The sequence below is a fragment of the Paramisgurnus dabryanus genome, chromosome 1 (assembly GCF_030506205.2).
Source record: "Paramisgurnus dabryanus chromosome 1, PD_genome_1.1, whole genome shotgun sequence".
Classification (NCBI taxonomy): domain Eukaryota; kingdom Metazoa; phylum Chordata; class Actinopteri; order Cypriniformes; family Cobitidae; genus Paramisgurnus; species Paramisgurnus dabryanus.
The window spans coordinates 52,533,044-52,549,621 of record NC_133337.1 but is presented as its reverse complement, the minus strand read 5'-3'; the positions used below and the strand labels follow the sequence as shown (position 1 = coordinate 52,549,621).

The following is a 16,578-nucleotide window of genomic DNA, read 5'->3' as shown; positions in this document are numbered from 1 at the left end:
TGTAGCTCAATTGGAAGAGCATTGCGCTAGCAACACAAAAGTCATGGGTTTGATCCCAGGGGACACACATACTAATAAACAATGTATAGATCAAAGCTTTGTACAGTAAAGGCCCTTTCACACAGAAAGGTTTATTACTTTTGGTTCATTCATACTGCCAATGATTTTCCGGAATCTGTGCGTGCATTCACACACATACCGTAAAGATCCCATAGAGACATGTGACGTGTTTAAAGTCCTGCACTTGGTCTCTTTTTCGACAGCATCTGAAGTTTGCTATTTATCCATCATTTCTCTCTAAAGAAACCATGCGCATGCATTTTTCTTTATGACAGGATCATAAGAAGAGCGGAATGCGATGTTCTGTCATGCCGGTGAATGATCTCAGCTTTAGCACGCACGGATAGTGACAAGCTCGCTCATCTCTGCTTTAGTCCAGTTTGACGACGTGTCTTGTTGTGTATGTTGATCTGCGTTTAAATCCAGAGATGTCAAAACATGCGCATTCTCACTTTTTGTTTAATAATCGAGTCGCGTCTAGGACAACTCGGAGGTATTGTAAACCGGAAGTGCACATTAAATAGCGTGAGCTTCGTCAGATAGCGTCTACTTCAAAATGCAAAATATACGTTAGCAGCCAATGTTAATCATTAATGATTTGGGACAAATATGATGTTATTTAATGTTAAACTAAGTGAGTCACAGCTGGGCGGCGCGGACAGGTGCCACCTGGCGGCGCCGGTGTGCGTATACTCATAGAAAACAATGTGTTTGATTTTTTTAGAACGGCACGGCGCTGCATAGCGCTGAGCGGCGCGGCCAGTGTGCGATCCCCTTAACACTAGGGGTGTCAACAATAATCGATTCGGCGATGCATTGCAATGCGCGCATGCCCGATTCAGCATGGATGCACCAAAGTGCAATAATCGATTATGTCTGTGTTTATTTTCTGGCCTCGAGTGGACAATAAAAATGCACCCTTTTCCACGGAAAGGAGACATATGGGCACATTTCGGATTCTACGTAGTTAATGGGAAACTAGACAAGACGTACGCTGTGTGTAAAATTCTCATCTCAGGTATATAATTGTCATTGTCTTGAAGCTGCTAAGCTTCCGTTTTTGTTGAGAATAGTTGCACTTCACTTTACTAATTGACTAATGAAAAATTGGCCTTGTTGTGTACAGTAGAATTCTGATGCATCGCAATGCATTGTAGAATCGAATTGAATTAAATCGTTACCTGGTGAATCGTAATTGAATCAAATTGTGAGGGCAGTGCCAATGCACACCCCTACTTAACACTCTTAAAGTAAAGTATGGAAACCTTACCATTTTATTTTTTTTACATATTTACAGCTTTACATATGATTGAAAATTATTGGCTTATATTTGTAGTAAATGTAACACTGGATGAGGAATAAAATACAAGCCTTGAGATTTCTGTAGTGTTTGTTTAGTAAAACTTTAATGAAATTATAATGTTTAATAAAGACATATTTAAGAGATTGACGTTTCATTCATGTTCTGATGTTACAAGCACCAGGGTTGTTCCAGCGGACGACTTCTTTTATCCTCTTCTTTGTGTTTGTTTTTGCACTCAATTGCTCGCATCGCCTCCTGGCTGTTCAAAGAATAGTGCAACAGCAAGCGCGTCAGCTATAAACGCCTCGTCGGTTTAAAGCGCGAGTATAAACAAAGCTTATTAAGAATGGATGAGCAGATGAGCTTGTAAAAATAATTTATAACAGACCATGTTTAGTAGGTAATCGAACTAACACGATACAACTTTTACCAACTTCACGCAGCAATCAACAATGCAAAAAACTTTTTTTTAACCCGCATCTCCCCAGTCCAGCATATACTGAACTCATCGAGTGAGAAAGACGATGCTGTAGTATTGATTCACTATGAAATTATAGTCTGAAAGAAAGGCAAAAGTATGTACTTGATTTGTTTTTGTGGATTAATTGACTAATTCTATCTTCAATAATAATATTTGTGGACCTTTGCCACTTTTACCCTCATACAAGAACATAGAAGTAAACTTGGCTGCCTTTATTCAAAGCCAACTTTATCCAAACACACACTGACACAAGCGCACACACAATCTACCATAGATTGTGTTGTCAGCTGTGAGCCCTGAGGCATAGCCTGTGAAATGAGACATTAACCTCCGCTCAAAGACACAAGACACAATCCTCAGCAGTGACACATACTGCTCAAAACTCACAAGGGCAATGCATACGCACACATTTTCATAGGAAGAACGTCTTGTGACGTACAAACCTACAATAATATTAAACACTCCCTGGGTTCACTTTTTAAACTGCAGAGGGATTGAATCTCATACCATTTTACTTTGTACTTGGGTTTAATTCAATCACTGACTGCATTAAAATAACAAAAAGCAAAATGTTAAAGTATTCACACCGGAGCTTCTATAAAAGTACACATCATTAGAATACAGTCGCACAGCATGCATTTATTGTCCATGTGTTTCAGTGTGTGGGTTTCTTCAAATGCTGAAGATCCAATGCGGGTTCATGGTCAATACAGGTCACTTAACTACATTTCTACACTTCATGAGCCCTCTTCACCAACTCTGCAAAAACGACTAGCTTACACCATCATAAATGTCATGGTAAATGCTTGTTTGGTAATGCTCAAGCTGATGGACCGTCATGTTTTTAAATTACCATGGTCTTATTAAGCTGACTGGCCAATGCTTGTTAAGCTGGGACTTCAGCGCACCAGCTTCCAGTTTTGGTGACCAATAATAGTTTTTTGTGATTTGCTGTTTAAAATCAACCTAAATAATGTAATAAAGTACATTATGTGAAAATATATAACCTTGATATCTTATAATATTATTACATATAATATATCATAATATTGACTGAGTAAAGCCTTTAGAGACTAATTTTGGGCTGCCAGTGGAACTTTAATAGGCATCTAACCACAATAAATGATATAAAATAAATAAATAAATAAATGAAACAAACCACCCTTTGATCACTGTTGACGTTGCTTATGATGGAGTGAAATTTATTTTGACAAAAACGACAGATTTTTTCCAAATTAACCGAATTCAAGTTTATTTTGGTTAAAAGTGGGTTACTCATAGCCGGACTATATTGGGTCTATAGTAAACCTAAAAGTGACAGCTATTCCTTGCTGGGTCAAAAAAAGGGGTGAGGATAGTGATTTTAGGGGGTTGATAATACACATTCTGATTGTCACATCACAGATGTCGACATGCCCTCGTTATAACTGACATCTATGGCCTTAAACAAAACAAAACAGCCATAAACAGTAAATGGAAAAAGCTGAAAGTGCAAAAAGTGGAAAATGCAATGAAATCTAAAAGGCAATCAGTAAAAAGTATTGCATATTGGTGCGAAAAATGAAAGTGGTTTTATTGTCAATGCACATGTCGGCTTATTTACATCAATAAATGAATGTTATATTTCCAACAATAAACACATCTGAGGGTCTATTTCGGCTCTCATTAGTAGCGTTAGATCATTAAATTTCAATAACATGGCTGGCAAGCAGGCGGCTGGCGGGCGGCACGCGTGAGGAACTCTCAGAACCGATGGAGCGATGCTAACGTTCCTATATTAGAAATGAGAAAGGTGACATAATGTGCGCCATGCAAGGCTACACCAGGGTTCCGAGGACCGCAATATAGAGTCACCGCCTCATGAGGTCTAACAGAAACAATCGGTAAAGGAAAAGAGCCCAGGGCAAGACCTGAGGGGCGACAATCTACCTCAGTGTCAGACATTGAGCTGTGCAACATTGAGTACAACTTCGCCGCAGGGCCTGAGCACAAGTGCGCTATTATGTTTGACAAAATAAAAGCTGGTTAGAGAAAAAACTGTTGCTGTTACAGAAATAATACACAGTCAAATTAAATAAATTACTTTGGTATATTATCATTATTTATAAATTACATTATGCAGGATTAAAGCTTGTTATTTTGACAACAATTTAATTCTTCTGTGAAATGTATCTGCAGGTTTGTTATGAAATCACTTGGTGGCATGAATGATTTTAGTCCCCCAGTGGTTTAACAGTGAATAGGAAAGGAGATAATTTTACCAACATCTAATTTTACCAAGAGGTCACACTGTGAGAAATAAAGAAAACAGGAAGCGAGAGAGTGTAAATGACATACAGTGCTCCGGTAACCGATCATAAATGACATGACAAACATGATAAATGGTACAAATCTGTCTAATTTCTGCTGTCTCAGCACATATGCACATTTCATTTACAGAAAGCACATTTTAATCACTGCAATGGATTTCAAAGATGCTTACTTGTGTTTCATACAGGCAAGATATCTTACATTACATTATATAAACATGTAAATTCCTAAAATAATGCATTAAAGACCATATAAATCAAATGTACCATTCACAAAAACAAAGCTCTACATGGCTCATGCAAAATGCGTATAATAGATACGTAATAGTTTAATCTTTTGTCCTTTTAGCTTCAATTTTTAGTATTTGCAGGCTTTTAGAAGCAGTAATATTTTAACGAATTCACCTTTAACGTAGATTTGAAAGGAAATAGTCCTGTTTCAATCATTATTAAAAGCCAGGGTTTCCCGCAGCACTTTGCTGTTCGGGCGGCCCACCTAAGCTGGGAAAGCCTACCACCTTAACTAGGTCGTCCAAAAACAAAAAACAAATCGCTGCACAAAAGGCCGTCAAGTGCATCTCGGAGAATAGGGCAGACACGCTTCACACCGCAAGCGGGCACATAATCTAGTATGTGTTCATTTTCTGTCATAGTTCCTTCAAAATTAACTTTTATTTGAGTGTTTTTAATACAAATATTTTCATTTTCATCATGACGCATATACCCCGCCCCTTTGATTGCCACGCACCCCGGCCCTGCCCACTCATCCAACCCTACCACTTTAACTAACAACTGTTCTGCGGGAAACCCTGAAAGCATTTGCTAAACGGGAGTCTCCGCGCATAGCGGCAATTCTTCTGGCATCCCTCCATCTTCTCCTTCACTGCTCATTTGTTTTCTACTGTTCTGTTACTTGAACTTGGGGCTCGAGCCCGACCTAAGGTTCGATCTGCCTTCGAGAACAGCAAGTCAAGTTTGTTTACCGTTAATTATTAAGACTAAATGGGCAGGCAAACTCATTAAGAAATGAAAGTAATCCGACAAAATATGGTTTTACATGTCTATTAAAATAAAGCCATTATTATTTTCCTAATGCATGGTTCTTTGATCTTTACCTCAGTTTAAAACGTTTTACATTTGGCAAAGGAGGATTTTAAGCACTTTGTTTGAACAGCAATTCAGCAACCAACACACAAACCCCTACCGCCCCCCCCCCCCCAAGTAACCAATGGGACTATTTTAGGGTGCTGCTTAATATCACTGGTCATTTTTAAGCGCGATGCTAAGGGTCTAGTCAGATTCAATGGATTATGCCAAGCTACACTAAAAGTGGTACCGCCATTCCCTGAAATTGGCGGAATGGATTCCAAAACGGTAAAAATCTAATTTTTCACTCTAGGGGAGCCTGTGTCCCTTTAAAGGTAAGTTTGTCAGCCAACAGTACTGAGTGACAGGAGTTTTTTGTTTCATTATCATTAACATACTTAACAGACTTTGCAGCAGGTAGGCTACTGTCACTTTAATGCAGTAATCCAATATAACATACACATGATCACCGACTGTTTACATTCACTTAAAATATAACCGCCTGTGATTATGTTAAACTTAATGTGTTTTTAACATAACCTTTAGTGTATTTAACAGTTTAAGCACCATAAAATGTAAAACAGATCCTTATGCAGAAGAGAACGCAACACCTTTCTCCACATGCAACAGCAGGCATTGTTTCTGAAAGAGCACTAGGAAGTAATCTCATTTAATTCCATTACATTCTGCAACACCCTATACAAAACAAAACTGCACCACAGAGAGGTCCAAATCTCACAACCCACAAACAACCCACTCCAAGGAAACCGATACCAAGCATAAGGCTGCTTTTATGGCATCATGTAGGCGTGACATGGGGCCATCAGAGCACAGAGTAGCCAAGGTAACAGGTAGCCGTGGAAACAATGGAGAAGGGCTTGTGCTTACATCAGCACCAGAAACCAGGTACAGTATTTAGTTCAGAGAGAGAAAGATACCTCAAACGTCTGATAACGTGGTAATACACCCTGGACCGGTACAAGATTAGTTCAAACACAAAGTAAAGAAAGAAACAGACCTCTCAATCTATCAGGCTCTGAACACCAGACTATTTGTACCTCTCCTTTAATCTCAGGCAAAACCACAGCTAACAAAAGAGGTGATATTTTTGGAAACAAATGCTCAAGTACAAATCCGAAACACAGAGCGGGAGGCACTTAAAAGAAATATCTCCGTTTTGTAACTTTTTTTCTGGTATGTGACACCTTTAAATAGCACAGCTACTTATAGCCTGGGGCCGACTAATGCGCATGATATTTGCTTGTTATTTCAAAAGCATCCCAAGTTGCTTTTCCTAGGATATTTTCACTCTCCTCCCCCTTCAATCACTATCAGCCACCACACAGGAAATTAAAAAGAGCTTCTCAAGAACAAAAAAAAGGATATTGATGGCTGGAGGTCAATTAGTCCAGGCAACTAACTCTTGCTGGATCATTAGGAGATCAGGCTGGCCACTTAAAGAGATTCCAATTTTTCTAGTACAAAAGCATCACCAGATCTAGTGTGCACATGTGCCAAATGGGCCCATTTTAGGAGGCGTCTGGTCCCACTTACCTTGAGAGCACAGAAGATGCATGAGTCCTCCATACACTTGTGGGTGTTCAGTTGCCGGAAGCTTCGGCGAAAGATGTCAAGATGCCAAAGGACCTGTGAAAGGGAAAACAGACAAGTAGACATGTATATAAGCTTTCCTACCATTTGCAATCCAACCTTCAGGTGGAAACTGTCATTACTACAATAAATTGTGCAGATTTTTAAGCAAAACCAACTTTATGAGACTGCACCCGGTTTAAAGCGGAATTGAATCCTAGACATTTTAGCCTGTTATCAAGGGTAATTTATGTCCATTTTGCATTTTACATGAGAAAAAAAGAAATTTGCATGATTTCGATTATTAGATTGATTGTGTGTTGAAGCGGAATTTTCGTAACGTTCTTTGATGGACTCAATTAACCAGAATGCACTGCGCGCAACTGAGTCATTAGCTCCACCCACTAACCGATGCAGCCTTCAGGCGTCGCATGAAGTTAAAAAAGCCTAATAACTTCTTTTAATGCTCAACCTGCTCTCAAATCAACTCAAGTAAACTTGAAGTTAGCCAGCAGACGAACCCAACCAAAGAGTAACTCCGCTTTTACCGTCTCTGAAGGGGAGATCACCAAAACCCTTGATAAAAGATGACTAGAACCTGTGCAGTATGTGGATGTAAGGACAACAAATTCAGGCCACCGGGAGTTTTTATTGTTTACATCAACGTGACCCTCAGCTGACACAGCACTAACAGATTAATCGAAAATTTGAATATGCAGGCAGCACTTTCGTCAGGAAGATTTCGAGTACTGTTTTCAGCCCAGTTTTTCCGCAGACTCAGGTAATGTAAAATAATAAAAATATCTATAACATCATTTGGCTTAGTTGTTGCTTGTTTTGTGTAACTATGGTAAACATACTACGTAGAAAGTTATTATCATGTTGTTGTTATTATGAACACGAGCAAAGCAAGCTAACGTTAGCTCATCCTGTGCAGCTGTCAATCAAAGAACGTTATCGTCTACTGTCAATCATCTCGCCTCGAGACCCGCCCCCATGTAGTCGTGCATTTTTCGTCCAGTGATTTGACGACCCGTCAAATCACCGTTACTGTAGCAGTTAAAAGCTTAAATGTTTTATATGGATTTCTTCTGCTTTAAAGCAACCAAACATCCATTTAAGTCATAAATGGGACATATTTAACTCATTCCCTGCCAGCCATTTTCTGAAAAGTTGCCCGTCAGCATTTTTTGTGATTTTCACAAAAGTTTCACGAAATACCTTCCAGGAAAATGTTCTTCTAAAAATATATAAACATACAAATATATCAAATGAAAGAACAGACCCTCTGCTTTCAAACAAACAATAAACAAACAAACAAAACGGGAAAAAAAACTTTTCATCCTATGTATATTTAGTAAAAAAAATTAGTAAATAACGTTTTGGCTTCACTTTTTTCATAAATTGGGTAAGTGGATAGTGTATAATCACGGTATTACAGATTAACATAAACATTAATCAGGAACACCTTTTAATGCAAATGTTTTCTCTTAATTGACAAGATAACTCGTCAATGGCGAGTAAAGAGTTAAAGTAGTGTCAATTCTCCTCAAACCTTCATACAGACACATCACTTTAACCCTGAGTATGTAACTTTCACATGAATGCATTTGGCAGATGCTTTTATCCAAAGCGATTTACAATACATTCACTCTATAAATTTTTTCAGTATTATGTGTTCCCTGGTATCGAACCCAAGCTAAAGCAATACACTTTTTGGGCTTCCACCATTACAAATAATAACTGTTTTCAGGTATTCCAAAAATACAGTTTCACCCCCAACTCACACCACTGGTCGAGTCAATGTTCCTCTGTTAGACTGCACAAGTAAAATAATAAACTTTAAAAAGCTATATTTTGACTATGCCTTGACTTTCTTGGAAATTCGGCCTATGAATGCCTCACTTACTGTAAACTGGTCTCGACATACTTTTAAAAAGCAAACACACTTCAATGCTTCAAAACTAGTCCGGCATTTCACTCACCCTCAGGGCAGATTTTCACATAACACAAACCAGCCCAGAGGCTTCCTGGCCCCCCGTCCCGCAGCGATCGGCCAAAATCTGCGCAATCCTCTCAATAAATATGAGCCAGTACTGGCTTCCTCTCACACTGATCGCCTGCCAGCTGTCCACTTCACTTAATCCTGTCGACAGACCAGGAATCCACTGTTTTCAGTAGCCGTCCAGCACAGGTTCAGATACCCGGCTCCCGGCAGAGTGAGGGATGAAGTTGGGAGCCGAAAAAGAGGGAGGACACGGGATATAGCGGAAGAGAGAGATGTGACGACTCAAAGTATCTGGGCAAGAGAGGTGCACTCGCACATGAGGAAGCAACTGAGATGTTAGGGGAGGGGGAAGATAGCGTGAGAGAGAGAGGGAGAGAAATGAAGAGATGCGTAAGAATGAGAGCGCATGTGGAGCGCAGAGGGGGAGATTGCTGCAGAGATACGAAGCTATGAATTACCAAGACCTAACATGCAGTTCAAACTGCGGACTGGAGTTGTTAAGAGTTCACCTGCCCCGGGCACGACTCGCGCTCCTCATATAGAGCGAGACGCGGAGAACCTGCAGAACTAATGCGTAAAACTCAGTGAGACTGCACCTTCACCCGCAAGCAACCATCTGGACCTGAACACGCACAAAAACCACGGCGAAGCTTTATTTCGTTGCTAATACTTCCACTACTGAACATAAAACCATATCATCATCCAAATCTGGGCTTATACACACATAACAGATCAGCACTGTTTCTCAGCAAATCAACAACGCAGAAAAGCTGCAAAATCTCACTTTGTGTCAAAATCAGTTTTACATGAAAACAATGCAGTAATGGTCAAGCTCAGCCTAAAAGCCTGCACCAAAGCAAATGGCTGCATTGTAACATACTGTATAGAGTCTATTCAATCAAAATGTACACGTTGTGACTGTTATCTATGCTACTGTCCCTCTAAGTTGTCAAAATAAAACTTAAGCATATATATGTGATCCCTCTTCTGGGAAAACGGACAAAAAATATTGATGAATCATCTTGCGCTACAGATATTTTGGTCCAATCAAGTGCTTTCTAGAATGAGAATGTCCCTCCCCCTGACACCACCTGACAAATTGGCATTCATGGCTATGACATAACTAAAGACTAATGGTTATAATGTAAAAAAAAAAAAACATTTAATCATTGTTTGATGACAGGATAGCAAAGACCAGCAAATTTCCTGCATCAAGTGCTGCATCGACCCATTGCAATAACCTGCGTAATGCAGCTACCTATATAAACTGCAGCTACAAACAAACAAGGAGACAATCTTGAACAAATCGCTAAGTGCGGGACTCCCCTGAGAGTGACGGAAAATAAATAGATGTGTTTCGTAACTAATATATGAAGCATCTGCATTAGGTCCAAGGTACACTAAAGCCCCTTTTATTAAGCTGTGGATGGGGATTGTGTAATAGTTTTTTCTTATTTATCAGTCTCTACTTCTGAATTTCCCCATCACCCTCTACCTCATTTTATTTTATTTTATTATAAAAAACATTTCAGGTTTTAGCCGATGCAGTGAAATTTTGGCATCAGCACAGACTACACAACACATAACGTCTGATGTCCAGTCGAAAGCTCACACACATATACAGTACACATATACACAAAGCCAAGAGCAGACTTTGGAGTCTGACCTCTCTTCTCTTTTCCCAAAAGCCTTGTGCCAAGAGTATGTGACTGTCGGTTCAGTCTCAGGACAGATCTGCTGCTCTTAAGTCTGGCCTGGTTTCCTCTTAACTCCATCTTTAAAGAGCACAATGCACTTGTGTGCTTCAACCTGCCTGACCTTGCTTTCTGCTCATCTGAACTCTCCTGAAGAGAGAAAGAGAGAGAGAGTGAGAGTGAAAGATAGAGAGAGAGAGTTTCCACTACAGTATAGGAGTGAAAGAAAGAAGGTCAAAAGCACATCTAATATAACAGGCTGATAAAGTGGTGGTGCATTGACTGCCGCATGCTATGGTGCCAATGTGGGTGTTGTAGGTTCAAGCCTGGCCAGCAACAAAATTCTCTCTGCCAAATAATTTCCTGTCCTCTTCATCTTAACAATCAATCAACAAAAATCTATAGCAACAATAAATTAAAATAACATGGGATAAAGGGAACATATTGTAATGATTCTGAAGAGGTTAAATTCAAGGGCACCGGGACGCACAGAGGAAAAGGCTGCAAAGGCACATAAGCGATAATGTAAGCTGTGCGCCTAATGGCACTGGAAGATGAGACCAGGCTTATGCAGATTAAGTACAGACGTTATTTTAATCCAATATTAAATGGGCTTAAACCAACCGGTTTCTGAAGAGAGACAACTTTTCTGACTTATCAGGACACTGTAGCACACTTGATACGATTGCTCGGCCTTTAATAACACACTTTAAAGGGATGGGGCTGAATTGAAGGGCTCCTGCTGAAAGACAGCAGAGCTGAAAGAGTGAAAGGAGAGAGGGTAGAGGATGACAGATTGTGTTGTGGTGCTGGCGTCTGCGCTTTTCTCCTGCCTTCATTATTTTATTTAGTTGTGATGAATCGGCTACTCGCTGAACGATGAGCTGAGCGGATATGGGAGAGAAGCAGCAGTCGTACTGTATCGTGGTGGAGGGAGCGAGCGAGAGAGAGAGAGAGAGAGAGAGAGAAAAAGAGGGCCTAAAAGCCGATAGGGGAGGGAGAAAGAAAAGTAAGAATGTTTTTCGGTGTGCCCCGACTATACAGTATGGTACAAATATGTCAAAGATCTCAAGGAAACCAAGACAACTTAAAGCACAGTGATGAATTACACTCTCCACCAGCAACCCAGGGGAGAAACCCTGACGCTATGAAGTTTGTGTAGGCGAAGGGCTGAGTCAAGCAGCAAGTGTGTCTGTTTGCGTGTGATTCCCATGTGGGCAGGTCGTGATGACTCAGACTAACAGATGCACAAGCTCCACCGTACCCCTCCCATCAGACGTCAATGACCATTTGATCTTAATATCCTGTGAGGAAGGTAAGTATGCAGGGAGGAAAAAATTCGCAAAAACCACCGCCACGCGGTCCGTGCATGCTGCCCCCTTTTAAGTCCTGTATAAATATACACAAATTCTTAATAGGAGTGCAATAAAATATCGATCCATGTGGCTATCGGGATATTTTGTTTTGCCAATACTGTATCGATTATTTAAAATTATGCAATATAAAAAAAATTTATCATAAAAAGTCATGGCAGTTGCTTAGTTTTAAGTTTACATCTCGACCGTTAGATACTGTAGCACTAATCTTATCTCTAAACTCTAAGAGTGACAGGAAGTACTTGCTAGGGTTTGCATGGTGGTGTGTTCTTGATGACACCTTTCCATAAATGATATCCAATACTATAAAAAAATCCCAATATTTCGCTCTGCGTACATCAGCGAAAAAGCAGTGCACTGTATCATATCGCAACCCATGCACCGTGATATGTATAATATCGCCAGATTATTGACGATACACAGCACATGGCATAAACGATATGCACGTATATGTTCGGCTATTTTCAAGGACATAATTATACAAAAACTATTTGTATTAAAGTCATTTTTGTTTTTTTTGGCCAAGTGCATCCAGAATAAATTTTGAGTTTTGACCCAGAATTTTTATTTCAGTGCATCACTATTTTGAAGTTATATTGCAGCAGTGTATTGACTAAAACCAGTGTTGTTTGGGTGAACTCCTGGCCTTTTTACATTTAATGTGTAAAATATAGAGCTTTAAAGGTTAAAGGCCAATGTAACAACTTAACCATACAATAATCACATCCAAAAAGCAATTGTTACTATAGGGGCTATTCCATGCCATTGACATATAAAAAAATGACTTTATCATTAAAAAAAAAAAAATTAGCAAATGTTTTTAACTGTACTGATATCTCAGATGTCAATATTTGGTGGTCTAAATACAAATGCAAGGTCTCTGTTTTCAAGCATTATTTCAAATTATTTTCCATAGTTAGGTAAGTGTGGCTTTCAGAATTGTCACATCCATAACAGAAATGTCACATGCATAACCTAAAAATTATCATAAAATGAATATTATTTGTTCTTTGAAGATTCTTCTTCATTTGTTGGGTATTAATGTCCTGGTTTGTGCATTGTAATTCACAGAATTCCTGCAAAAAGCATGTTGTCTCCGAAAATTTTGTGTCCTTATTTGTCACATTCATCAGATGTTTATTTCCCTTATGTAAAATAAAAAACATATAGACTGAGTATAGAACGATATTTTTCTGATGTCTGGACTCTTTTCTGGACTCATAACCTGATGATATATAAACTATTGGTTCAATATACATTTTCTAGCAGGGCCAGCGCAAAAAACACTCTGACTAACTTAACATGGTTAGTCAAAGATTTGCACACTTTTTTTAGGAAATAGAACTAAAGTTAGGGTAGCATGTCAATCAACATTACATGTGGCAGGTTTAATTTGTACGCATTTGGAACAAACACAAAAGACAACCAACTATAAGGGCCAAACACAAGGACAGAAGGGAAGAGATGAAAGTCTTTTCGTGCACTTTAGAGCAGGAGGGTCTCCAAGCATCTGCTACCTTATCCAGCCTCCCAGCCACATTCTAGTTTCTTCAACATTCTTATCTTTTTTCTGTCCTGGAGGCAGTAATTAATATCACAGACATTTTGTTAGATCCTTGCGGTTGCGATTCATTTTGTGGGGGTTGTAAAGAAGTCGTCCTAATGAACTCTTTTCTCTTTGTAAAATCACACTGAGCTCTCTCTCCTCCTCTCTGCTATTGTTTCATCCTCACCTCGCCACTATGGAAACAAGCCAAGGCAAATCTTACAGGATTGTTAAGTGTTCTCTTTCTGAAGAGATACGTAAAAATTATGTAAAACATGGAATTTTTTATATTTATAAAAGTGGGGACAACAACAGGAAAGTGTTCAATTTTCTTTAGGTCTTCAAGGCTTTGATTTTCACAATATTGCTATGCGTTATTGACAGAGCAAGTACAGAGGAGAAAGAAAAGGTCTTGGAAGATAAAATCACAGGTGTTTATATATAAAATACAAATTGTATTACCATCATTCAAAGTTCTTAAAAAATATATTTTACCGCCATTGCACTACGCAGAGCATGTTAACCAAAAAATGTAGCGGGAATAGGAACCTGTGACAAAACCAGTGTCTCCATGAGCACCAGTGGTTATATTTTTCCAGTCATTATCATTTTCTTATTTCAAGACTTATTGTGTTTCGAGGTATAACATGATGGTGACAACCAACAAGCTTGCTCCCTGCCCATTCACACCACAAGGCCAACATGCACACAGGGTCAAAGGGTGACTGACAGAATATGTGGCTTATAATCTGGGTCACTGCAATTCTGTGCATGTCTGACAGGTTGTGAGAAAAGAAGAGACAGGTTGTGGTCTCCTCTATAGGGTTATGTAGGAGTAAGACTGTCATAGTGGGTTTTCAAGACCACATCTCCAGTCAAGCAGACCACATGGTACTGAGCTAAAGGACACAGCCTCATGAGAGATGTTCCAGTCTGTTATCTCAGAGGAGCTCCTACTTTTTGGTTGTTTCACATGCACACTTCGAAAAAGCAGAAAAAAACACAAAATGCTTATCAGCATTTGAAATGCTAAAAAGCACATACGGCATTAAAGTATTAGTCCTGTGTGTGCCAATATGTGCTGCATGTTAAAACTGAACTTTTGAAACTTTACGGACCACATAACCACAAAACTTACACATAACTTAGTAATCCTTTAACCTATGTTTGCTTGAAGATGTTACATAGGAAGGAGAAAAACAACATTTAAATAAGCTGTTTGTCTTAAAATGCAATGAAATGTAATTCTTCTGCCAAAGCCTCTTGATGTTTCACTTCAGAAAAGAGACAAGTAATGTGTCTCCAGAGAATCAAAGTTAACCATAAATAAGTCTGAAATAAAAAATCAAATTCTTCCAAAACCAAATGATCTAAACTATGCTATCCAACATACATTACTGTAAGAATATTTGTGTCTATTTCCATTTCTCCCAAGCAAACATTTCATTAAGTTGATACTTAAATGAAACATAACTCAATTACATTTCCTAAGCCCTAAAACATCAACCTCAGTCTAAGTAATAAAACGTTCCTCTGGGATTTCTCCTTCCGACTGTGTATCCGCATTGAAGCTCTCCTGTCTCAGGTTAGGTTAGGCAGCTGTGGGACAGGAACAGCCAAGTTATAATGGTCCACTGGGACTCTTCCATGCGGCTTCCGGTTCCTACCCAGTACATTAATCCTTACTGTAAACAAGCCAGTGCCTGCAGATGTTTACATTGCCTCCAGTTCGCTGTGAACAGAAAATCTGTCCCACCTGTCCCATCACATTAAGAAAACCCTTCTGCCGTTTTCCAGATATGTGGCCCAGTCTGTGAAAACCCACCTTGAGTCATTTTTTCTACACTCTTAGAAAGGATTTACACAAGCTTTTAATACATTATGGGCCCTATCTTGCACCCAGCGCAATTGACTTTGTCAGTGACGCATTTATCATTCGTATTTTGTACCGGCGCACAGCGGGTTTTCCCTCCACAGACGCACGTCGGCAAACTAGGGAATGAACTTGCGCTCCCTGGGCGGTTCAGCGCAAAAAAAGGAGGCGTGTTGCGGCGCAAACCATCCCTGATGCTATTTTGCAGTTTCAAAAAACAATTGCGCCACTGACCAAAAAAAAACTAGTCTAAAGTCAGTGGCGCGTTGCGCGTGGTTCATTATGCTATTTTAAGGGCGCATGCTTGACCATAATGTATAGCGTGCACAACGCACACACACTTTGCTTATCTAACCTACACAGATGCAACAGTTATTTTTGCAAATCATTAATTGTTACAATAAAAAATATTAACACATGAAATAAGGGAAATCATAGTGGTGAGCATTGTGGTGATAGTTTTTAATTATTGTGTGGCTGCGTAAAAAAATTCTCATGCAAATAACGATTCAAATATTTTCATAAGTTTGTTGTGTGGCTGTATTACGTTTATTTTATGTAAATAATCATTAAAATGTTTTCATAAGAAACCTTAATGTATATGAACTTGATTTGTAAGTTTACTTTGGGGTTGGACCTTGCTTGCGTTTCTTGGGTCCGATATCAAAGCCCCCAAACCCTTTCAGCGGTGAGGGTGGACGCAGCGATGTCCTCTGCTGGCGTCGGCGTGCCCGATTTATGCTGGCAAGCTTGGGATTCCCCCGTCTCCTGACATCATTGAGACAATTGTGACTATTTCCTCTCACGCCTGTTTAACCAATGCTGATTTGGGCGGGTTTCTCCTATCCCCATACAAAACAACTTCTCTGTCTTTGACTGCTCTTACAAGAATGTCGGTCTCCTCGGCTGTGAACCGCTCCTGGCGTGCGCCTGGTAAATCCGTCATAATAATAGCAACCCGCCATGGAACTTGCGCCCTTGCGTTTAAAGGGAATGTTGGATAGCGCTCTGATTGGTTTATTTGATGTTACGCCCAAACCACACCTATGGATAATGAACCTACTTCAGACCAACCCCTTATTGATTTGCGCCTGGCGCAAGAGTTATTTCTCACGGCGGGAAAATAGCAACAGCGCCCAAGATCCGCCCACAAACTCACTTGCGCTTTGCGCTTCGCACTTGCGTTTCAGATCATTAAAATAGGGCCCTATGTGTCATTTTGTGTTGATTTTGTTTTAAAATATAACACAAG

General features: G+C 39.6%; 1 protein-coding gene across 10 annotated transcripts in view; it reads right to left on the bottom strand.

The window, feature by feature from the left end:
• Positions 1 to 16,578, bottom strand: part of usp54b (ubiquitin specific peptidase 54b) — a 192,239-nt gene that overhangs the window by 114,885 nt on the left and 60,776 nt on the right. For 8 of the 10 annotated variants that reach the window (XM_073815525.1, XM_073815529.1, XM_073815519.1 and 5 more), the window contains one exon: positions 6,794 to 6,886. The exons of 1 other annotated variant lie outside the window; for it this stretch is intronic. In XM_073815525.1, coding sequence (XP_073671626.1) covers positions 6,794 to 6,886 — 93 coding nt within the window. Of the gene's footprint in view, positions 1 to 6,793; positions 6,887 to 8,814; positions 9,130 to 16,578 lie in introns of those variants that run through there. One more of the 10 variants, XM_073815527.1, reaches the window with a different exon arrangement.